This window comes from Siphateles boraxobius, unplaced genomic scaffold (genome assembly GCF_051911475.1).
Source record: "Siphateles boraxobius isolate OS27281-9 unplaced genomic scaffold, OSU_SipBor_1 46, whole genome shotgun sequence".
NCBI lineage: Eukaryota > Metazoa > Chordata > Actinopteri > Cypriniformes > Leuciscidae > Siphateles > Siphateles boraxobius.
The window spans coordinates 13,023,796-13,043,671 of record NW_027509097.1 but is presented as its reverse complement, the minus strand read 5'-3'; the positions used below and the strand labels follow the sequence as shown (position 1 = coordinate 13,043,671).

General features: G+C 37.4%; 3 protein-coding genes across 4 annotated transcripts in view; 2 read left to right on the top strand and 1 right to left on the bottom strand.

The window, feature by feature from the left end:
• psme4b (proteasome activator subunit 4b) overlaps positions 1–7,640 on the top strand; it is a 42,895-nt gene extending 35,255 nt beyond the window's left edge. For both annotated transcript variants that reach the window (XM_077200895.1, XM_077200894.1), the window contains 8 exons: positions 453–584; positions 674–968; positions 1,090–1,218; positions 4,378–4,533; positions 4,633–4,795; positions 5,576–5,709; positions 5,826–5,964; positions 6,189–7,640. In XM_077200895.1, coding sequence (XP_077057010.1) covers positions 453–584; positions 674–968; positions 1,090–1,218; positions 4,378–4,533; positions 4,633–4,795; positions 5,576–5,709; positions 5,826–5,960 — 1,144 coding nt within the window. In that variant the 3' untranslated portion in view covers positions 5,961–5,964; positions 6,189–7,640. The remainder of the gene's footprint in view (positions 1–452; positions 585–673; positions 969–1,089; positions 1,219–4,377; positions 4,534–4,632; positions 4,796–5,575; positions 5,710–5,825; positions 5,965–6,188) is intronic.
• Positions 7,628–11,064, bottom strand: chac2 (ChaC, cation transport regulator homolog 2 (E. coli)). The gene is made up of 3 exons (XM_077200897.1): positions 10,795–11,064; positions 10,628–10,663; positions 7,628–9,228 (listed from the first exon to the last, which is right to left on the bottom strand). The coding sequence occupies exons 1-3, from the start codon at positions 11,062–11,064 to the stop codon at positions 8,854–8,856; spliced, it is 681 nt and encodes a 226-aa protein (XP_077057012.1). The 3' UTR covers positions 7,628–8,853.
• A 181-nt stretch (positions 11,065–11,245) lies between these two features.
• asb3 (ankyrin repeat and SOCS box containing 3) lies at positions 11,246–19,032 on the top strand. Its single transcript, XM_077200896.1, has 9 exons — positions 11,246–12,671; positions 13,300–13,458; positions 13,575–13,687; positions 14,138–14,270; positions 16,087–16,264; positions 16,480–16,686; positions 16,769–17,038; positions 17,211–17,344; positions 18,770–19,032. The coding sequence occupies exons 1-9, from the start codon at positions 12,473–12,475 to the stop codon at positions 18,925–18,927; spliced, it is 1,551 nt and encodes a 516-aa protein (XP_077057011.1). The 5' UTR covers positions 11,246–12,472; the 3' UTR covers positions 18,928–19,032.
• The last annotated feature ends 844 nt before the right edge of the window (positions 19,033–19,876 follow it).

The window sequence follows — 19,876 nt, the reverse complement described above, 5'->3', positions numbered from 1 at the left end:
GAGCAGAAGACGATTTGCCTGGAAGACACACCTCCTATGTATGAGAATTATTTCTAAACTCTTAAATATCTTATTACCTTCTGGTTTATTTCTTTGAGAATGAGACCTTTGTCCCAGTCGCACTGAGACATTTCAAATAATTTCAAACATGTGTGATACTGTATGATAATTATTCACATTAAACTATATATATATATTCTTGGGTGAATTTCATATGATCTCAAGCATGAGGGAGAAGGATTGGGGGCAGAATGGGGGTGAAGGGAAAAGATTAGGATAGATTAGGATTGCGGTGAGACTTGCATCTCGAATGGTGCACGAGAGAAATTCAAATGTTAATTTGCTTTATTCTCTCAGAGAGTTGCGCTATCTTCCAGTTCTTCCAGTTTTTTCAGTCTTACAAATGCATACATGGTATTTACCCTGATCTCTCTCCTATCTGTTTCTCGTAGCCACCTGTATGTGCTGCAGGGTGGCCTGGCACAGCAGGAGTGGAGGGTCCCAGAGCTGCTACACAGATTGCTTAGTTACCTGGAGCCCAAACTCACTCAGGTTTATAAGAATGTGAGAGAGCGCATCGGCAGGTAGGTCTGCGGTTAGAGCGGTCACTGTAATCTAAAAATACACTAGCAGTTCCACTGATTCTCTGTTGTCATGATTTCTATACTTGCAGTGTGCTGACATATATTTTCATGATTGATGTCAACCTGCCATGTACTCTGCCTACTAAGTCCCCACACATCGCTGAGTTTACCGAAAGGATCTTGTCTCAACTGAAGCCCCTGATTGAGGGGGACGAAGAGATCCAGAACCACGTGGTGGAAGAGAACGGAGTGGGAGAGCAGGACGAGAGGACACAGGCCATTAAACTCTTCAAAACGGTTCTGAAGTGGCTGATGGCCAGTGCGGGGCGCTCCTTCTCTACACCAGTACCTCAGCAACTAAAGCTGCTGCCCCTGCTTTTTAAGGTTTCGGATACTCTCTCTCTCTATCTCCATCTTAGCGTATGCTCATCTTTTATCCATTTGTGTGGAGTGCTCTTAAGTGGAATGCTGACTTTCACTCTGTGCTTGTCTGTGCCATCTACAGATCGCTCCCGTAGAAAATGATGACAGCTATGATGAGCTGAAGAGAGATGCAAAGACGTGTCTGTCCCTTGTGTCTCAGGGTCTCCTCTATCCTCAGCAGATCCCTCTGGTACTGAAGGTGCTACATGAGGTGAGGCCTCAGCCGTGCCAGACACATAACAGGACAACAATTCAAGGCAGAATTTGACCTTGACTATTTTTTCACTCAAGTTGCTATCAGTGTTATTGTTAAATAAAAAAACAAAAACTATTGAAAAATGGTTTTCAGTAAGTAACATGGAAATAAAATATAAATATTTGATTCAATCTTAAGAAGACTAAATAAATAAAATCGCAGTTGAAGTAGCTACTAAAATTACTGATACTAAAACTGAAGTAAAACTTAAAGTTATACAGAGAATTTTTTTTTTAAATGACAAATGCACATAAAAAAAATCATTAATAGCCAACTATTAGTCCGAAGATATGAAAAATGGCTATTTCTGCTTAGAACTATCGCTTATATATCGACTGCTATCCAATTTTACCATATCCACCATTTTAGGTGTCGGGCATTTTGAATTTTGTACCTAAATGTTGTATTTTATGAACGTATCTTTACGAAACTCGGTATGGGTCATCAGTACGATGCCCTCAAGGAGCCTGAGAAGTTTCAAACCAGCGCCACCTAGTGGTCAAATAAATTTTTGAAATGCTTATGACTATGGGAAACTATTTTCACTGGAGTCATCTCCTTAGATTCCTGAATCCTTGCCGAGTCCAACGATACCAAACGTGCTAGGTTTTGCCTTACGATTTGTGTAGCGTAGTGATTTAGTGCTTAAAAAACATTTGCCAATATCTTCGAGACCGATTGAGACTAAACCACCATAGGAAGTTTGGAAACATAGGTCGTTGGCTAAATGCTAATGCCCAAATGTCAAAATATTAATAGTAAACGGAAAGAAAATGCAAACTAAGTTAGGTGTGAGTATTTTTTTTAATGTATTTATACATATAAATGTCTATAATTAGTGATGATAAATGAGATATTTTCACCAAATTTGACACTTGTAAGGGCTCACTCTGAGGACACAAAAAAAACCCATGGAACTGTCCGTTAATTAAACAAAACATGAAATTGCCATTGACGTAAATACAGTTATCTGATATAAAATGCTATACTTTATGAACGTATTAGCGTATCGGTACGAAACTCAGTATTAGCGTATCGGTACGAAACTCAGTATGAGTCATCGGCAATATGCCTTGAAGGTACTCACAAAGTTTCTGGGCTTGTGGTAAAAAAGTTCACATTTCATTTCATTTCATTAGAGGATAACCCATATCTCGTTATATAACCATATCACCTCAAGTTATGAAGAATAAATTTGCCTGTTGTAATGTCATTGGTCTTAAAGGGTTAGTTCACCCAAAAATGAAAATTCTGTCAGTAATTACTGTAGGATTACAAATTTATTTAAATGTTTAATTTAGATTTCCAATACAATAGTATTTTATATTGAGAAAGTTTAGAAATGATGAGACCAGGAAATCTCTGCAAACGGTAGGGGGTCCCAGCGGGATATTCCTGACTGTCCCATCTCAGTACGAGACGGCTAGGCTTTTCCTGTTCTCGTTGTCTCAGCTCATTTACATGCTTTGTTCATCACAATGTAATCCCTCCCCCTTGAAATGTATATATGAAGTCAATGTATACTGCCTTAGTTAGACTAGACTTCACTTGACTTGGGTACTAAGCAGACTACAGCAAATAAAGAATCCTGCTTAAATAAGTCTCCTGGTTTTCGCTTCTGAGTTTTTCTACACTGAAGAAGGAAGAAGTTTACAACATTACTCACCCTCATGTTGTTCCAACCCCAGAAGACTTTCATTCATATTTTTGATGAAATCTGAGAGCTGTCTCACTCCTTTATAGGCTTCTATGTAATTTCATTCTGCCGGCCCAGAAAAGTTAGTAAAAACATTGTTAAAATAGTCCAAGTGACTAAAGTGGCTCAACCTTAAGTTTATCAAGCGACGAGAATACTTTTGTGCGCACAAAAAAAAAAGAAAAGAAAAAAATTACAACTTTATTCAACTATTCATTTTCTTCTATGTGGGCCTCTGACGTGAGTTCACGAGAGGCCATGACGCATGTGCGAGAACTGAGAAGACGATGCAGATGGGTCTCGATGAATTGTTTAAAATGGTTCTAAAGTGTGCATTTCCTGGATGTCCGAATCGCGAGAAACCAACGAGAAAACGTAAAAGTGACTTACCAATGCCGCAAAATAAATGCCTTACCTTTCACACTTTCTCATCAAATGATCATGAGCGTCATCTTCTCAGTTCTCGCGCATGCGTCGTGGCGCTCTCGTGAAATCACGCCCGAGGCCCACACAGAAGAAAATGAATAGTTGAATAAAATTGTTATTTTTGGGGTGTTTTATGCTCAAAAAGTATTCTCATCGCTTGATAAACTTTTCATCAAGCGACGAGATTTCATCAAAAATATCTTAAATTGTGTTCGAAGATGAACGAAAGTCTTACGGGGTTGGAACAACATGAGGGTGATTAATTACTGACAGAATTTTCAGTTTTGGGAGAACTAACCCTTTAATAGATTCTTTGGGCTCTGCCGAAAACTTAGATGCCAATTTTGCCATAGTCAGTCAAACTTCCTGTCCACCATCTTTATTTATTTTTAAACCTACTTTTTCGAACTTCTCCTAGACCGTTTGTCTGATTTTCACCCAAATCAAATTGTATCATCTCCAGACTGTGCCGACAAAATTGTATGGATTTCGTGTCGATAGACGAAAACATTTTCGTATATCGCTGCAGCAAAATTGAGGCCTGATGCTAAAATGACACTTCAGCCTTTATCTCTGCAGTGCATTGACATATTGACAACAAACTTTGTATGCGTCATTGATGTGGTTTGGTCAGAGTGAGGTGACAATTTCATAATTGCGCCACCTATTGGTTGAAATTGATAGTGTTAAATCATATTATAAGTGACTGTATATATGATTATTGCCTAAAATCCTCTTAAAATGTCTTTAATTGCTCATTGTTGCTGTTGGTCTGACACTTTCACCCATGTTGGCATGTCTTATCGTCGTCTTTGCGCTTGGCCCCGATAAGTGCTATATTTGTAATTATAATGTGGGGAAAAATGACGATTTTATGATGCCATTTATCTATAAATTTATTTTCTTTTTTATTTATTTTCAAATTAGTTACTTACCCAGTACTAGTGAGTACTGTTTGCTGTGGAATCATAAGATTCTTGTTATATTTTCAGATCGCTGGCAGCAGCTCTTGGCATGCACGATTCTCAGTGTTAACATACCTCCAGATAATGGTGTTCTATAATCTGTTCACCATACTGAGCACCGAGCAGGCTGTTCAGGATGTAAGAGCACTGGTCATCAGGCTACTGGAGGATGAGCAGCTGGAGGTACCTTCTGGGCAACACTGAATAAATGATGATGCCAGCATGCCAGTTTATGCACCCTTGTTCATTAAACCTGCATCTCTTTGCATCTCTGTGCCTTAGGTGAGAGAGATGGCTGCCACCACTCTCAGTGGCTTCCTGCAGTGTAACTTCTTGGCAATGGATGCCTCCATGCAGACTCACTTTGAGGCTCTATGCAAAACCAGATTGCCCAAAAAGAGGAAAAGAGACTTGGGCTCTGTGGTGGATACCATTCCTTCAGTTGGTATGATCATGCTTTAATCACATGCAGTGCTGTAACTGTTTGGGTCGTAACTGTGGCACAACAGTAGCTTTTATGCCCACAGAATTTAAGAACCAAAATCATTTAAGTACAAGTTCGAATCTGAGTCCAGTCTCATTCCCTCTGTCTTATCCGGTTACAAAAAGGCACACACACAAAAAAAAAGAATAATTTATGTACTTATTTTTTGATGAAACGTAAGTTCACTTGATAAGAAAAACTTGCATTTATTTGATTAAAAATACAGTAAAAAACAACAAAATGGTTAAATGTTATAAAATAACTGTTTTCTATTTTAATAGATAATTTTTTTTGTTGTCAATCTGTTCCCCTGCTCCTTTCTTCCAAGGAAGAGAATACAGGCCTTTAATGTATATTAAAATATAATTAATTGGCAAAGCTGAATTTTCAGCATCATTACTCTAGTCTTCAGTGTCACGTGATCCTTCAGAAATCATTCTAATTTGCTGATTTGGTGCTCAAGAAACATTTCTTCTGATCAGCGATGTTTAAAAATGTTGAGCTGCTTAATATTTTTGTAGAAACCATGATACATTTTTTCAAGGTTCTTTGATGAATAGAAAGTTCAAAAGAACGGCATTTATTTGTAAAAGAAATATAAAAGTCTTTACTGTCACTTTTGGTCAATTTAATGTGTCCTTGCTTAATAAAAGTAAATTAAACAAAAGAACACATGTATTTTTAATTGACATTTAGATACATTTATTTGAAAAAAAAAAAAAGATGTGAATCTGTCCTCAGATCTGGTGCGCCGTCACGCCGGAGTGCTGGGACTCAGCGCTTGCATCTTATCCAGCCCATATGATGTCCCAACCTGGATGCCTCAGCTCCTCATGGACCTCAGCGCTCATCTCAACGACACGCAGCCTATCGAGGTACACGGCTCGTAACTACAAACACAATTGCTTTCTGTCTCCCTCTTGTGCGCTTCGCTCTTAGGGCCCATTAAATCTAACAAAAAACAATACAAGCTTCTCTTCATCTGATTTAGATGACCGTGAAAAAGACTCTGTCTAATTTCCGCCGCACTCATCACGACAACTGGCTGGAGCACAAGCAGCAGTTCACAGACGACCAGCTCGTGGTGCTCACAGACCTTCTTGTGTCACCTTGCTACTATGCATAGATGGGTATGTTACAAAGACGCTCATTTAAGCCAACCACCAGCCTAGGAAATTAATCCTGTGATGCCCAATAAATGCCGTCTAGGTTGGCAGCTCACTAGGTTTTAAAACACCGTCATACTGATTTTGACTGCTAATAATGTTCTGTCCTGTTGCCATAGTAACTCATTAATGAAAGCTGCTTAATTGCGTGATTGTGACCTGATCATTTTTTATCTGTTTCTTTTCAGGTTGAAACAATGTTTCTGCAGGTTTTAGTTATTTCCTTTTTTTTTTTTTACTTTATATTCAAATAAAATATCTTCTGCATTCATGGGGATGTAACGGGAGGACACAGATGCTCATGATCTCAGCATCTGTAGCAGAACCTCTCGAACCCAGACCCAGGAGCCCACTAAACCATGAGTATGATGAGAGGAGGGCAGGACGCACGTATAGGCATGAAGGAGTCGAATGGAGTACACATACACGAAGCGAGCGATTCAACGACTTAGAAATATACTCTGTACGTACTGTTTGTATGTATATATCTAGCCCATATTTTTGCATTTCAACTATACTTAATATTTAAGGTTTACCAGCGCAGGGATGTACTGCCTGCAGTCTGTAATATTGTTGTACAGATAGATGATCTCCCCCCCTCTCTCTAATCCTGTGTTGACATTAAAAGTGTGATGGACAGAATGCCTATGGGTTGCCCCATAAATCCAATTCCAAAGCCCCATCATGCTCTCTTTGACATGAGGTTCTCAGTGATCTGAGCATGTTTAGAATTGTCAAAACCACTTTTCCCCATTTCACTGGGATATTTTTCATCTTTTAGCATTTTGTTTTTTCTTTAAACATTTTACGGCTAGCAGCATGTGATTCTTGGTTGAGTGACAGAGACGGCTTCCTTTCGACTTAAATCTCCGTGGTAATTGGATGCGGTATGCACCTCTTCGTCTGTTGTTGCTCTACGCTAGACTGGCATCAGTAACTTGATAAAAAATAGGAGGGCTCAGCCCCAATATACTTCATCATTACATGAGAACACAAGTCTGAGTACTGTGAAGTTTTTGTAGGAAGGTAGCTTTGACATTGCCCCGTAGCTCTCTGCACACTTGCCATCACAACAGGGTTTTGTCTTGTGTCCTATGTGTTTGTGTATTCATATGTGTATGTATGCATTTGTGTATTGTACATATGCATTTATCTATGCATAAACGACTGACGCGTCTTCTAGCGAGAACGGCCTGACCAGATTTAGTGTGAGCATTGTGCGAGTTTGTGGAAGGCAGCGTGATACACATGCATGTTGGTTTGAGTGTGCATGTTTGTAGTTTGACCAAATTATGGCGGGGTGATGTTTTGAGCCATTACTTATTGGCAAGTGACAGATTCCAGGATTGTTTTTGTTCTTCTGTCACAATTCAGTCCAGCCTCAGTACAAAACCACTTAAGATTGTTCTCTGAATCACACACAGCATCAGGAATGGCTTCAGGTTCTACCAAGGTTAGTTCTGTTTTACATTTGGGAGTATACATAACAGAAACATTATTAAGCTTAATGCCAAAACTGCAGTGATTTTTTTTCCCCTTTTTTTCTTTTTTTTTTAGATGTTTGCTTCATTTTACTCTCAAGGCCAATAAATGAGTTATTGTTTTTAACAAATTAAAAATGCAAACATTGTTTTTCCCCATAATCTTGCTACTTTTTTTTATTTTTTTATCTGGGTCTCGAAAAATGTCAAAGTCCTTATTAACTATAATTATTATAAACAGAAACTCTTGGAGACATGAGCATTTGGAAAATTGTAGTAAATTCAGGAAAATCCAGTACACAATGTTATCGGTACAACAACAGACGTGGTAGAGTGGAGTTGTAACTATTCAGACAAAGTATCCTTAATAAATAGAGTCATTAACTTGGGTGAATCTCACAAATTCACTTTGAAACATTCCAAAAAGTTTTCACCTGGTTTCACAGACAGGGCTTGGAATAGGCCTTAGTTAAATTAGTTAACTAAACAATTAAATAAAATAATACAATTTTATTAACAAGCCTTAGAAATAAAATCTTGAAACAAAACAATGACACTGATATATTTTAAGATATGTGCAAGTTGATTTGAGTTAAAACCGCTCAAACATGAATTTTAGTCTTGGATTAGGCTTAAGACTTGTCTGTGAAACCGGCCAATGGTATTGTTTTTTGTTTTTATAAAGGAAAATTGAGAACCCAGTGAGGTTTTTTCCCCCACTGATATTATAATGAACCCACACATACCAGACAAATTAACCATGTTACAGTAAAAAAAAGAGCAAAAATTAATGTTAAAGTAAATTTGGTGGGAAAGCATACCTTAATGCCATTCAAATAATGTTACACGAAACAAAAATAATTCTTAATGGTCTTAAGTTGTTTCATGTTATCAAATTCATTAATTATATCTAATGTATATATATATCTATACTTTTTTTTTTTTAAAGTGACGAACATGTTAATGAGATTCACCCTTCCATGGTTTATTTGAAGGTAAGGAACTTTAGAAATAAATAAGAAATGGCTTTGTAATATATTCAAGTTTCCTCAGTATAACTTCTTTTGCATTTTCATGGACGCAATGACTTAAATTACAGCATACACTGAAATCCATTTACGTACCTGATATGTGTATCAATGTTCAACACAAAAGACAAATAATGTGAAACGTCACGTCATAAAATCAAGTGTTCTGTAAAGAGACTGCCTAGGATGATTCTATTTAAAGAACAGAAAAGTACTGGTTATCTAATAGCTTTACCAGGTAACAGGGTTCAGTTTGCATCAGCTGTCATAGTTGAAAATGAGGAAAAAACTAACTAAATTCCTGAGTTCCTCAGAAGATTAAGGACAACATAGACAATAGCAGATCACTCTATCTCCTGCTCCTGCAGCTCCTTCACAAGGCGCTCCAAAGAGAACAGGTGATCATCGAAGTCTTCAGGAACTAGTTGCCTGAGGGCATCGGCGAGCTCAAACAGGTAATCTGTATTCTTGCCACTGGGGCCTACAGACTTCACAATCTGCTGAGCAATTGTCTCCAAAGGCGCTGGGCCAAGGTAATTTGGGTTGTTATAGGATCCGATGTAGAGCAACGTGTCCTGCATTGGTTGGTGTTCTTCATCTTTGGGATGAAATGTAACTGTGATCACCCCATACCCGCCTTTTTCTCTGTAGTCGAGATACTCTTTCACTTCATTTTCTCGGCCTGATGGCAACTTATAAGCAACACCCCATACGCATCCCTACAGGAAAGAAGAGAGTGAACGAACACACACACAAACAGTTTGGATTATTCGTGCATGTGAATATATTGCATGTATATCTAATGCTATCATTAAATGATAATATTACAAATATAATTTAAAAAGGCACTTCTCATGAAAAAGGTACAAAACAGGGTCTGAAACTTAACTTAAATAAACGGTAAGCTGTTGATTGTCAACCTCAGGAGGTCAAAATAAAACAGATAATTTATTTTAAAAGAATTAAATAATTTGTTTTAAAGTTAATTGAAAAATAAACACGATGTTTAAAAAGTTGTTTAATAATGAATATATTTAAAAATCAATAAAGTAAGAACAAAACTAGGTGGGAATGCATACTTAAATGTCATTAAAATAATACTACATGATGCAAAAAAAAATTGTAATGGTCCAAAGAACCTAAATGAGAAAATCGACTATTTATTGCATAAAAAACTGCATAATCACCATTTTAAAACTAGATGCATTTCAAGATAGCTATGTTAGATTAATACAAAAAAATCAACATTAAACTGAATATACATAATGTATAAAAACACTGAATAATCAACATGTTAACGTGAGATACAGGCATTTGATGTGTTTAAAACTAAATAAATACAGTCAGTGCTGGGTAGTAACTGATCAAATGTAATCTGGATTACATAGGCTAATCAGATTCCAAAAATTAAATACTTGTAGATTATATTGCATTTTAATACTTTTTTATTGATTACATTATTACTTAATCACAAATTAGCTTCCCTAATTATTCTTTTTCTTTTAAAATTTCCTTTCTAAAAAAAGCCTGCTTATGTTCAGAAAGTCTTCCAGTTTTATGGAATGACACACAGACCGGCTAGTCATGTGCCTTTAAATACATTGAAAATTGAGAGGCCACACAGCCTAAACAAATAAAATATTGTATATTTAGTTTTTATTAATTTTTTGCCGGTACCCTGTGCAGTTAATTTCCAAACACTATAGCCTAATTTGGGAAACCGTGACACGTGTAATGTTTCAAAATGCAAAACAATGTAAACAAGTTAGGTCAAAAGTAATCTAAAAGTAGTCTGATTATATTACCTAAAATGTATAATGTAATAGTTACTAAATACAATTTTTATCATGCAGGCTAATTTGTATTCCGTAATCGACTACAATTTGCAAGTAGGCCTAATCATCCCAGCACTGGATACATTTTAATGCTAGGGAATTAAAATTAACTGTATATAATTACTGTTAAATAATGTTATTTCAAAATATCTAATTTCTATATATATATATATATCCTCCAATGCAATAGAAAAACAAGTCATGGGTGATGGGTCAAAAAAAGTAGAATGTCGTCATCATTTTATTGGCTTCAGTTCGGCCATATTAAGCAGTATTTCATTACCTCGGGATCCTCTATTAATGTCACCACTCGCCCAGGCTGAAATAAAATCAATAAGAAATAAGAGTGTTAATCGTTCTGTGTTAAGTGTTCTGTCATCCTTAGTACGTCACTATGACATGCTGTTGATCAACTAGTATGACTTTGATAGGGAATAATCGGGTCCATACCTTTCCAGGCACCCCTCGATGATCTGTACTTCCCTGCCAGAACCTGCGACTAAAACCTTTGACGAAACCCACTCGTTTCTCCTCGTACGGGAAGTCAACTTTCCAAATCAAAGATCCGTAACCAAAAACCCACATCTTTGCTGCTGCCTGCTCACGGTGTGTCTGCTGAACATATGCTTGACAGCCTCGACTTATATGTAGATGGACGTGTTTTTTTAGGGCCTGTGTGCCACTGACGAGTCTGGTTAGGTATGTGGACAGGGTTGGCATAGGTGTTATTAGTATAAATGAAGATGACGAAAGAAACACATAATTACTTGTCAAGCCCAAATACAGGTCCAGCCGAAGATACCTCCCAAGTTTCCTCTCTTAACGTCGTTTGGCGTCTTATTTAAAAGCTGTCATAAAAACAGCGTTTTATTGTTTACAAAAATCAACATTAAAATCTATAACATTACGCCAGTAGTTGAAGGTATAAACCATAGACTGTATAAACTGGATAATAGGAGATATCATTTTTTTCAAAATAAAAGCCAGTTTACCGGCTTTAAAATTAAACGCTTACAATAAATCACCATGATAACCAGAAAATCCACCAACATATTTAATACAGTAGTATTAATTTTAGAATTTGAGGCTAATAACAATAGCTGTTGTAGCAATGGATTTCTGATGAAACCTATGCGTACACAATAATTGTTATTTATGTTAAGGAATGTAGAGCTGTTAAAAATACAATTTTTAAATCAAATTTATCGTTATTTGTTTATTTATTTATTTATTCATTCATTCATGCATTTATCCATTCCTTTATTTTTACTTAGTTACTTTTATATTACACAAATTAAAATTGTATTTCTTAGGTTTTCTGACCGTTTGTTCAATAGACAAGCAATGGTTTGCATCGCCTTTGTTTTATATGTTGCTGTCATATCTTATGTAATTATATCTAGTTAAATATTTGAATGATGACTTTGCTAGATACTGTCAGTTATTTAATAATATCTCCCTTTTTGTTTTAAGGTGGTGTCTGGTTTCGGTTTAGTGGGTGGATCAATTGAAAATATGTAAAACGAAATATTGGAATCGTTTTTTTGTTTTGTTGTTTTGTTTTGTTGTTGTGTCTATTATAATTGTTATTTCCGCTTATTTATTTATAGACGGAACGCAAAGTAACACATGTCTGTTCCAGCCGGAGCCCTGAATCAGCCAATCATAAAAAAGCATCGCCGGAAGTTCTGTTAAATTTATCCGGTTTGGCTTCTGTCATTATTAAAATAGTCTCTGTTATTACTTTGTGTTTTCAGATGTTTAGAACCGCAACATGATTTTCACTTAATCTTTTTGTTGTCTTGTAGACATCTTAAAGATTTAAAGTGGGGAAATGAACTAGACTAACGTTACTAGCATACTTGAAGTGGTTAACTCGTTATTTTGCAATCAAAGCACCGTTATCTGCTCTGCTTATTATGTAATCTAGTGTGCACTTGACTTCACTGCATTATAGAGATTTAACCTGTGGCACTGCAGTATAACGTTAAGGCAGGTGTAATTCAAGATCTGGAACTGTCAACGTGCACTCAGTTAAGAGCCACGGTGTGTAAATGATATACGTTAGCATGAACTATTTCAGTAATGTTTGAGGGGTAAAGTTAGTCTTGTGTGGAGGGAAAAATCGATGGACTTCACGGAGTGCTATGGAGACACCTGTTCAGCCGTCGCGCTGGCAGCCCGGGAGGGGAAGGGTCGGCAGGTGCAGAAGTTCATCCAGAGAGGCTTCGCGGTGGACGTGAAAGATAACCGGGGTTGGAACGCCCTGCATGAGGCCGCGGCGGCTGGATCAGCGGAGTGTGTGCGGCTACTCCTCCCTGCAGCCGGTAAGAGCTTACATACAGAGGCACTTCTGAAGTGCCAATTAGGTCTTTTAACGCAGACTGTTTAATGCTGATTAAATGTGTCATAAATGCATTTACACGTCCATTTTAATAGTATACTTCTATACTAGGGCCTAAGGTGGGTGAGAGCACACAGAGTGTAGTCTGGCTTTTAGGCAACATTACGTTTTTTACACAGAATTTTGAGAAGACACTGGGCCGCCTTAAATCAGCTGTGTAAAGATGCATTATGGACCATCAAATAGAGTTACTTGTTTAGGCAATGAAGGGATGATTCACATATAAATGAAAATTCCAGCTTCATTTAGGCTACCTGTATGATTCAAAATCTGTACGAATCTCTTTCTTGCATAAAAATAAATATTGGGCAAAATGTATAAGCTGCTCTTTTCCATAAAGTAAAAATGGTTGGGGACCGGGGTTGTCCAATCTTGACAAATGACCTTAAATATGCACATATTCAGATTTAGTTACAAGAACTGTCCATTGAAGACCAACTATCAGAGCTCTTTTGACACACTAGTATGTTTGTATAATTATTAAACTGTTCAATATGTTTTCTTTAATGTGCAGGTCATTAATTGTATCTCATTGTTCCTCTCTACTTCAGTGAATTGTGAAGATTATGTCAACACGTTGACACATAACTCAGAGACTCCTGTTTACTTTGCCGCGAGGAATGGACACCTCCGGACGGTGAAGTGGCTAATCAAAGGTGGTGCGGACATTAACAGGACAACCAATGAGCTCTCCTGTCCCCTCTTTGCAGGTAAACGCAAAAGTACCTCGGATCACAGTTCATCTCAGAACATGCTTACCATGTGCATTTTCCTACTTTGGAGTCTTGTTATATATTTGTCTCTTCTTCTTTTTGTTTGTTCCTAGCTGTAGATGGTGGGTACAAAAATGTTGTGGAGCTGCTGGTGCGAAATGGAGCAGAAGTCAATGGGACTCACTCTGTGTCAGGCTGGTCTTGTCTCCATCAAGCTGTTTACAAGGTTATAAACTACAATTCTGATTTATGACTTATGAAGCTTTTATGTTTTGGAAACTTTGAAACTTGCACAAATACTACATTCACATACCTTATAGGCTAAATAAGTTCTGCAGCGCTGACCGGTAAGACCGAGGTCTTACTGAACTTTAAGTGTAAGGGCTTATCAGCAAGTTGTTCTTTTTTTAAAAACCACTAGTTAATTAGAACATCAATCAAATTATTATTTATGTGAATAATTACATAAATATTTATGCCCGTTATTACTCATTTGCATTTATACCTCTAACAATAAGTTTTATACTTCTAAATGTTTAATTAAACTAAAAAAATTAAAAAAGCCCAGGGCCGTTGGGTGTGTTCTAATTTAATCAAGCTTTTAAATCCTAAATCTGAGGCAGTTATGAAAATCTAAGAAATTGAAGAAATAAATATCTGTAAACAACACTTCCAGGGTCATACTGAGATTGTGAGGTTCCTGGTGAGCATGTGCTCTCTGGAGGCAGTGGATGACTATGGGATCACACCATTATTTCTTGCTGCACAATATGGACATCACCAATGCTTAGAGATTCTTGCAAATGCTGGTGAGAACATCTCTTTAATGATTAATCCTGTATGAAGTATGAACTGCATGTAGCATTCATGTGTTTCTCTTTTTGTACACTAAATGCTTTGGTCACTGTTCAGTGTCAACTCTTGCAACATTAGAGCTATCATATCACTACTGTATCCACTGTGCTATTTATAATGACACATTCTTCTGAGACAGATAAGCAGTTTGATGTAAGGGTCAATAAAAAAAATATTTGTTCAGATCTATTAATGTATTCAATGATTGCAGTAAAAATTCAATATAGACATACAGAGACTTGAATACAGTCCACTATGATGAGCACATTTTTAATTTCTTAATTAAAATTCATGTTTACACTTTTTTGGTGGTGAGGGAGGGGTGTCATAAAGAAAAAAAATGTCTTCATAGTGAAAAAAGCCTCATTAAAAGTTTGGCTGATTGCTTTGCTGTTTATTAATATTTATTTTAAAAACTTTAAGAACTTTATACTTCCATTCATCATGGATGCATTTAAGTGATCAAAAGTGACAGTAAAGATAAAAGATTTATAATGTTACAAACTATTTCTATTTCAGATTATGTCAACATATTGGTAATGCAATAAAAGTTGGTATTTTTATAGAATACCATCATTTTATTATTGTTGTATTAGCCCTACAGTTCCAGCATTAAAATAATATTTAAAACTATAACATTTTACATGGGTAAAATGTAAACCTATACGATTTTTTTTCCTCACAATTCTGTGAGTATATCTCCCAATTCTGACTTTATAACTCGCAATTGTGAGTTTACATCTCAATTCTGAGTGGGAAAATTAAAAATTTCACGATATAAACTATTTATTTTATTCCGTGGCTCCCAAAGACTGCTACTGCAGAACTGATACTTTCTACACTTGATCAACTCTGCTCACAAAACACATCATCGCCGTTTGCAAATATCAAACTGGTCTATCATAAGCCGCAGCTGACAGTTTGAGAGAGAAGTCTCAAATCCGTGGCCTTGCCCAGCCATACACGCGCTCTGCCCATGATTATTTATCTTCGTTTATTGTTCTTATTCTGTTCATTGGTTATTTTATTCATTAATGGATTAAGTTGTTTACATGAAACTGTTGGCTGACAGTAAATCACATTTAACTGATCTTAATTGGCAATTTATTTTTATCCAATGTTTTGTAAAATGTGTAGGGACATTGTTTTACTTTTTACTTGACATTTTATAGTAATCAAATATCTTGAAAATCATATAGAAGTTTATAAAAGTAATATGAAACCAACATTAATACAAAGAGTGCATTCTTACTGAGTTGTTCTAAGAACTTGACATGACCTATATTTTTCATATTTTATAACTATTATTTATTTTTCGTTATGGTGAACACCCTTAATCAAATGGTTATTAAATGGAAATTAAACAAAGAAAGCCACACCAAGCACAACCTGGATTAACATCTTTGTTTTTTCTGGAACAACATAGCAGCAGAACCTGATTTCACTAACTAAAACATGTTTGTGGATCAACATCTTTGTTGATCTTGGAACAACATTCCATTCAACCAGTCAGATTTGAGGGAAAAGTTTAGTTTGTCTGGGTTAGGCTTACAACCAGGGTTTGGTGCGTCTACATCAATTTTATTCACCTGTCATTTCCCTCTGATTTTAGGGATAACTTATGGGTGGGTTTAGGGATAAGGATATGGTCATGATTACATTTTCAGACAGGAACCTTGTTCCGGGATCAACAAAATATGTTGACCCAGAAACGTGACTAACTCAGCAAAAACAGGAAGTGTGCCTAAGCACAGGTTGTCATTGTCACAGGGGCGAATGTGAACTGCCAAGCAAACGATCTGGCCACGCCGCTGCTCATTGCCGCTCAGGAGGGCCACGTACGGTGTGTGGAAGTTTTACTGGCCCATGTAGCTGACCCTAACCTGTACTGCAATGAGGACTGCTGGCAGCTACCCATCCATGCTGCGGCCCAGTTCAGTCGGCTAAGGTACGGCAGCTTGGTCAATTACATACTTTGGTCTGTTTAGTGCTTACAAAGACCTCGTTTTAAAAAAACTATCCACATTGTGACATTTACTTAGTATAATATAAATAACATTTGAAAGCTAACCTTTTTAAATGAGAGCATAACTTTGGCCTTAATGAAATAATTTTTGCTACACTGGATTAATCTGGCCGCTCATGTCTTGTCTTTCTGTGTAGTATTTTAGAGAAGCTGATTTCGGTAACGAAGCGAGGATGTGACCGGGGTGAAGGAAAGGTCAGTCCAGTTTACTTGGCAGTTCTTAGCGGACAAGCGGACAGCCTTCGGGTCTTGCTAAAGAAGGGCTACAGTCCAGACGCCCAGAGCTGTCGACAGTTTGGATACAGCTGCCCTTTGGACATGGCCCTGTGGTGCAACTCTTGGAAGTATGACAGATGTACACATGTCCTGCTTTTCATTTTAAACACAATCAGTTTGAAAGTATGACTCCCCCCGTTTGTCTCTTAGTTTGGACAGCGAGTGTCATCAGACTCGTGAGATCACTCTGATGCTCTTGGCTGCAGGGGCCCATGTGAGCATGGGCATATATGCCTTTGCGTTACAGGGCCATGTTCCAGAGCACCTGCCTTTGATCCTGGAGCACGCTGGGCTCCCTCAGGGTGACCAACTCGGAGAGCTGGCCAATAGAGCCCTTGCTGAGCTGCAGAGCGCCTCTTTTTGGCTCCCCCTGCTGCTCAAAACAGGAATGGACCCCATGCTGCTCCTACAGGACAAAATGTAAGCAACACATTGCGGTTGTTGTGTTTTTTTTTGTAGTTGTTTTTTTTTAATCATGTGTGAATTCACCATGCATGGCTTTTAATAAATAATCGTGCTTTATTAACGTCAGAGTTAAAAACCACTGTGTTAAGCTCTTCTCTTCTGCCTGTTATGCTGTAATTGGGTGCAGGCTTGAAGAAGCTGAGAACAGAGTGCTTAATTTCTTTCTGGAGTTCATTAATTGGAAGACTCTGCCCTCCGCAATGCTTCAGATTCTCTCTCACCGTCGAACAGATGGCACCTGGACGCCACGGAAGCATTTCGGTATGAACTGTACACTTGTGTACAGTAGGTGTGGGTTTTATGACTTTGATCAGGTGGTTTTCAACAATACATTGCATATGTCATATATGTACTGTACTGTACATTCACCATTATTTTGTTGGTAAAGTGAATTTATTTGTCCATTAAGTTTCCTGATGAGTTTCTGTATTACAGTTAAAGTGCTGATATTCATTCCTTTCATTCACATAGCTGAATATGTAAAAGGTCTGTGAAGTTTAAAAACTCAAATTGCACGACAAATGAAGTTATTGTTTCCTAAAAGAAAGCATTGATTCTGGACTGCCGAAACGAATCATCAGTAATTCACTTCCAGTTAAAATCTACATAGGTTTGTAACAAATTTTCATAATGCCAGCTTATGGTCTTCATCGGCTGCCTGCCATCAACGTCTACTTTGACCCGTCCTCAAACACTGTAGTTGTAGCAAAGAAGCATCATATTATAGCAGCATGTGGACATGTTGAGAAGATGCTGCTTTCTTTGCTGAAAATTCAATTTGCATGCACTTTATAGGTTGAGGACTGTTCATATCACTACGTATACAAGTGCCGAGGAAGCCTCATGAGTTGAATTTCAGATATGGTAATTTGGGTTTAGTTTCAGACGCGCACTGATAGACCAATCAGAACAGACGCAACTATCTGACCAATCAGAGCAGAGGAAGCTTTCGGAAAGGCAGGGTTTAGAGAGACAATCCTTTATTGAATCATTTCAGACACTGGGAGGAAAGAGGCAACTCATTGTTGTCCTTGGATGCATGTAAACCTATTGTAGGAGACCTTCAAAACAAAAGTAGGAATGTTTTAAAAAAAAAACATAATGGGGCACTTTAAGTTCAGTTCATTTTTTGTAATCAGTTCAAACTGTTTTAAGGAAACACTTCAAAACCCACTAATTAGTTTGCATTAGAATGTTTATGTATTAAAATGTTTAGTGAGAAACTAAGAAGAATTAAGTTGTAACTATTTAAGTAATTTACAGATGAGCAAATGCATATATACACACATACTTTTTTTAATTTGTAAAAATGTATTCCTGTGATAGTCTTCAGTAACACCTGCTCCTTCCGAAATCATTCTAATATTCTGATTTGGTGCTCAATAAATATTTCTCTCTATTATCAATGTTAAAAACATTGTCCTGCTTATTATTTTTTCCAATTTTTTGATAAAAAGAACATTGATTTGGAAGCGCAATCTTTTGTAATATATATTTTTTTAAATGCTTTCACTGTCACTTTTGATCAATGTAATGCATCCCTGCTGAATGAAAGTAATTTATTTCATGAATTTATTTTTGGGAAAAAAGGTATAACCATATTGTCCAATCCTACTGCATTCTGTATATGTATCATCTGATGTGGTAAGTGGCCACAGCTCAGTAACTCTTTGCTCTTGGTTCCAGAATCAGTCCCTGCCCTCACTCATCTGTGCAGGCTGGCAGTGCGGGCATCGGTGGGCAGTGATACTCTGTCTAAGACCACCTTTATCCAACAGCTGCCTGTCCCCACACTGCTTCAGGACTACCTTCAGTTCAGCGACGTCTCTGGCTTGCTCACATAGCAGCCTGACTGACTGTCATCTGTGGCTGAATAAGTTATCTCGACTTGTTCCACTGCAGTATTTTGTACATAATGTTAATAAAATTTTAATGACTGCTCAAATGAAGCTGGACTCTGGCTCTTTTCATTACCTTGATATTTAGAAAATGTGTGAGGACAAATGAAGAATTTCACCAATTTATCTTCACTGTTCTGTTCCCCTTACACAGCTGGCCTTCATACCGAGTTGATGTTGAAATTCACCTCTGCTCCGTGTCTTTGGTCTGCCTCGTTATCTTCTCCCTCTCTCTCAGCGGCTCTCCTCTCTGTCTGCCTCCAAGGTCACTCTGCCTCAAAGACGCATACTCTCTTCGAATGTTAATTGCCCAACGCAGTCACACTCATTCAGAGATACTACTATCTACCTTCGGTCATACTATTTATTTAACATTTTATGTTACCTTTTAGGAATGCCCATAGCACACCATCAAAAGCTCGCTGTTAATTTAAAATCATCCGTGTCGCTGCGGCGTGATGCTTTCAATCCCCTGCTGCTTTCAGAATAGTCATACCTTTACGAATAGACGGTTAATCTTTTTCACACAGACATCAATGTTCCTGTATTTTTTATTATTTTCTAAGGCTCACATATCCTGTCTTCACCTCTTTAACATTAATTATGGAAAGACCACGTAATGCTTGCATATTTCATTAACAACAACAACAACAACAACAAAAAACTGTTATTTAACATCAAGGTGCTCCTTATTTCCAAGCCGTTTCTTTTGGAATACCATGTGCAAACAGCAGGGGGAGAACACGGATAACTGGCAGTCCTACCCCACACTAGTATAGCTACCTAGCAGCCTGACTACATGAAAGAGGAGCCATTTCTGCTCCCTCCCTGATATTTTGAATTCAGAGCAAACCGGAGGCTGTGTCTCAGCAACTCTGTTCCTTGTTCTAGACAA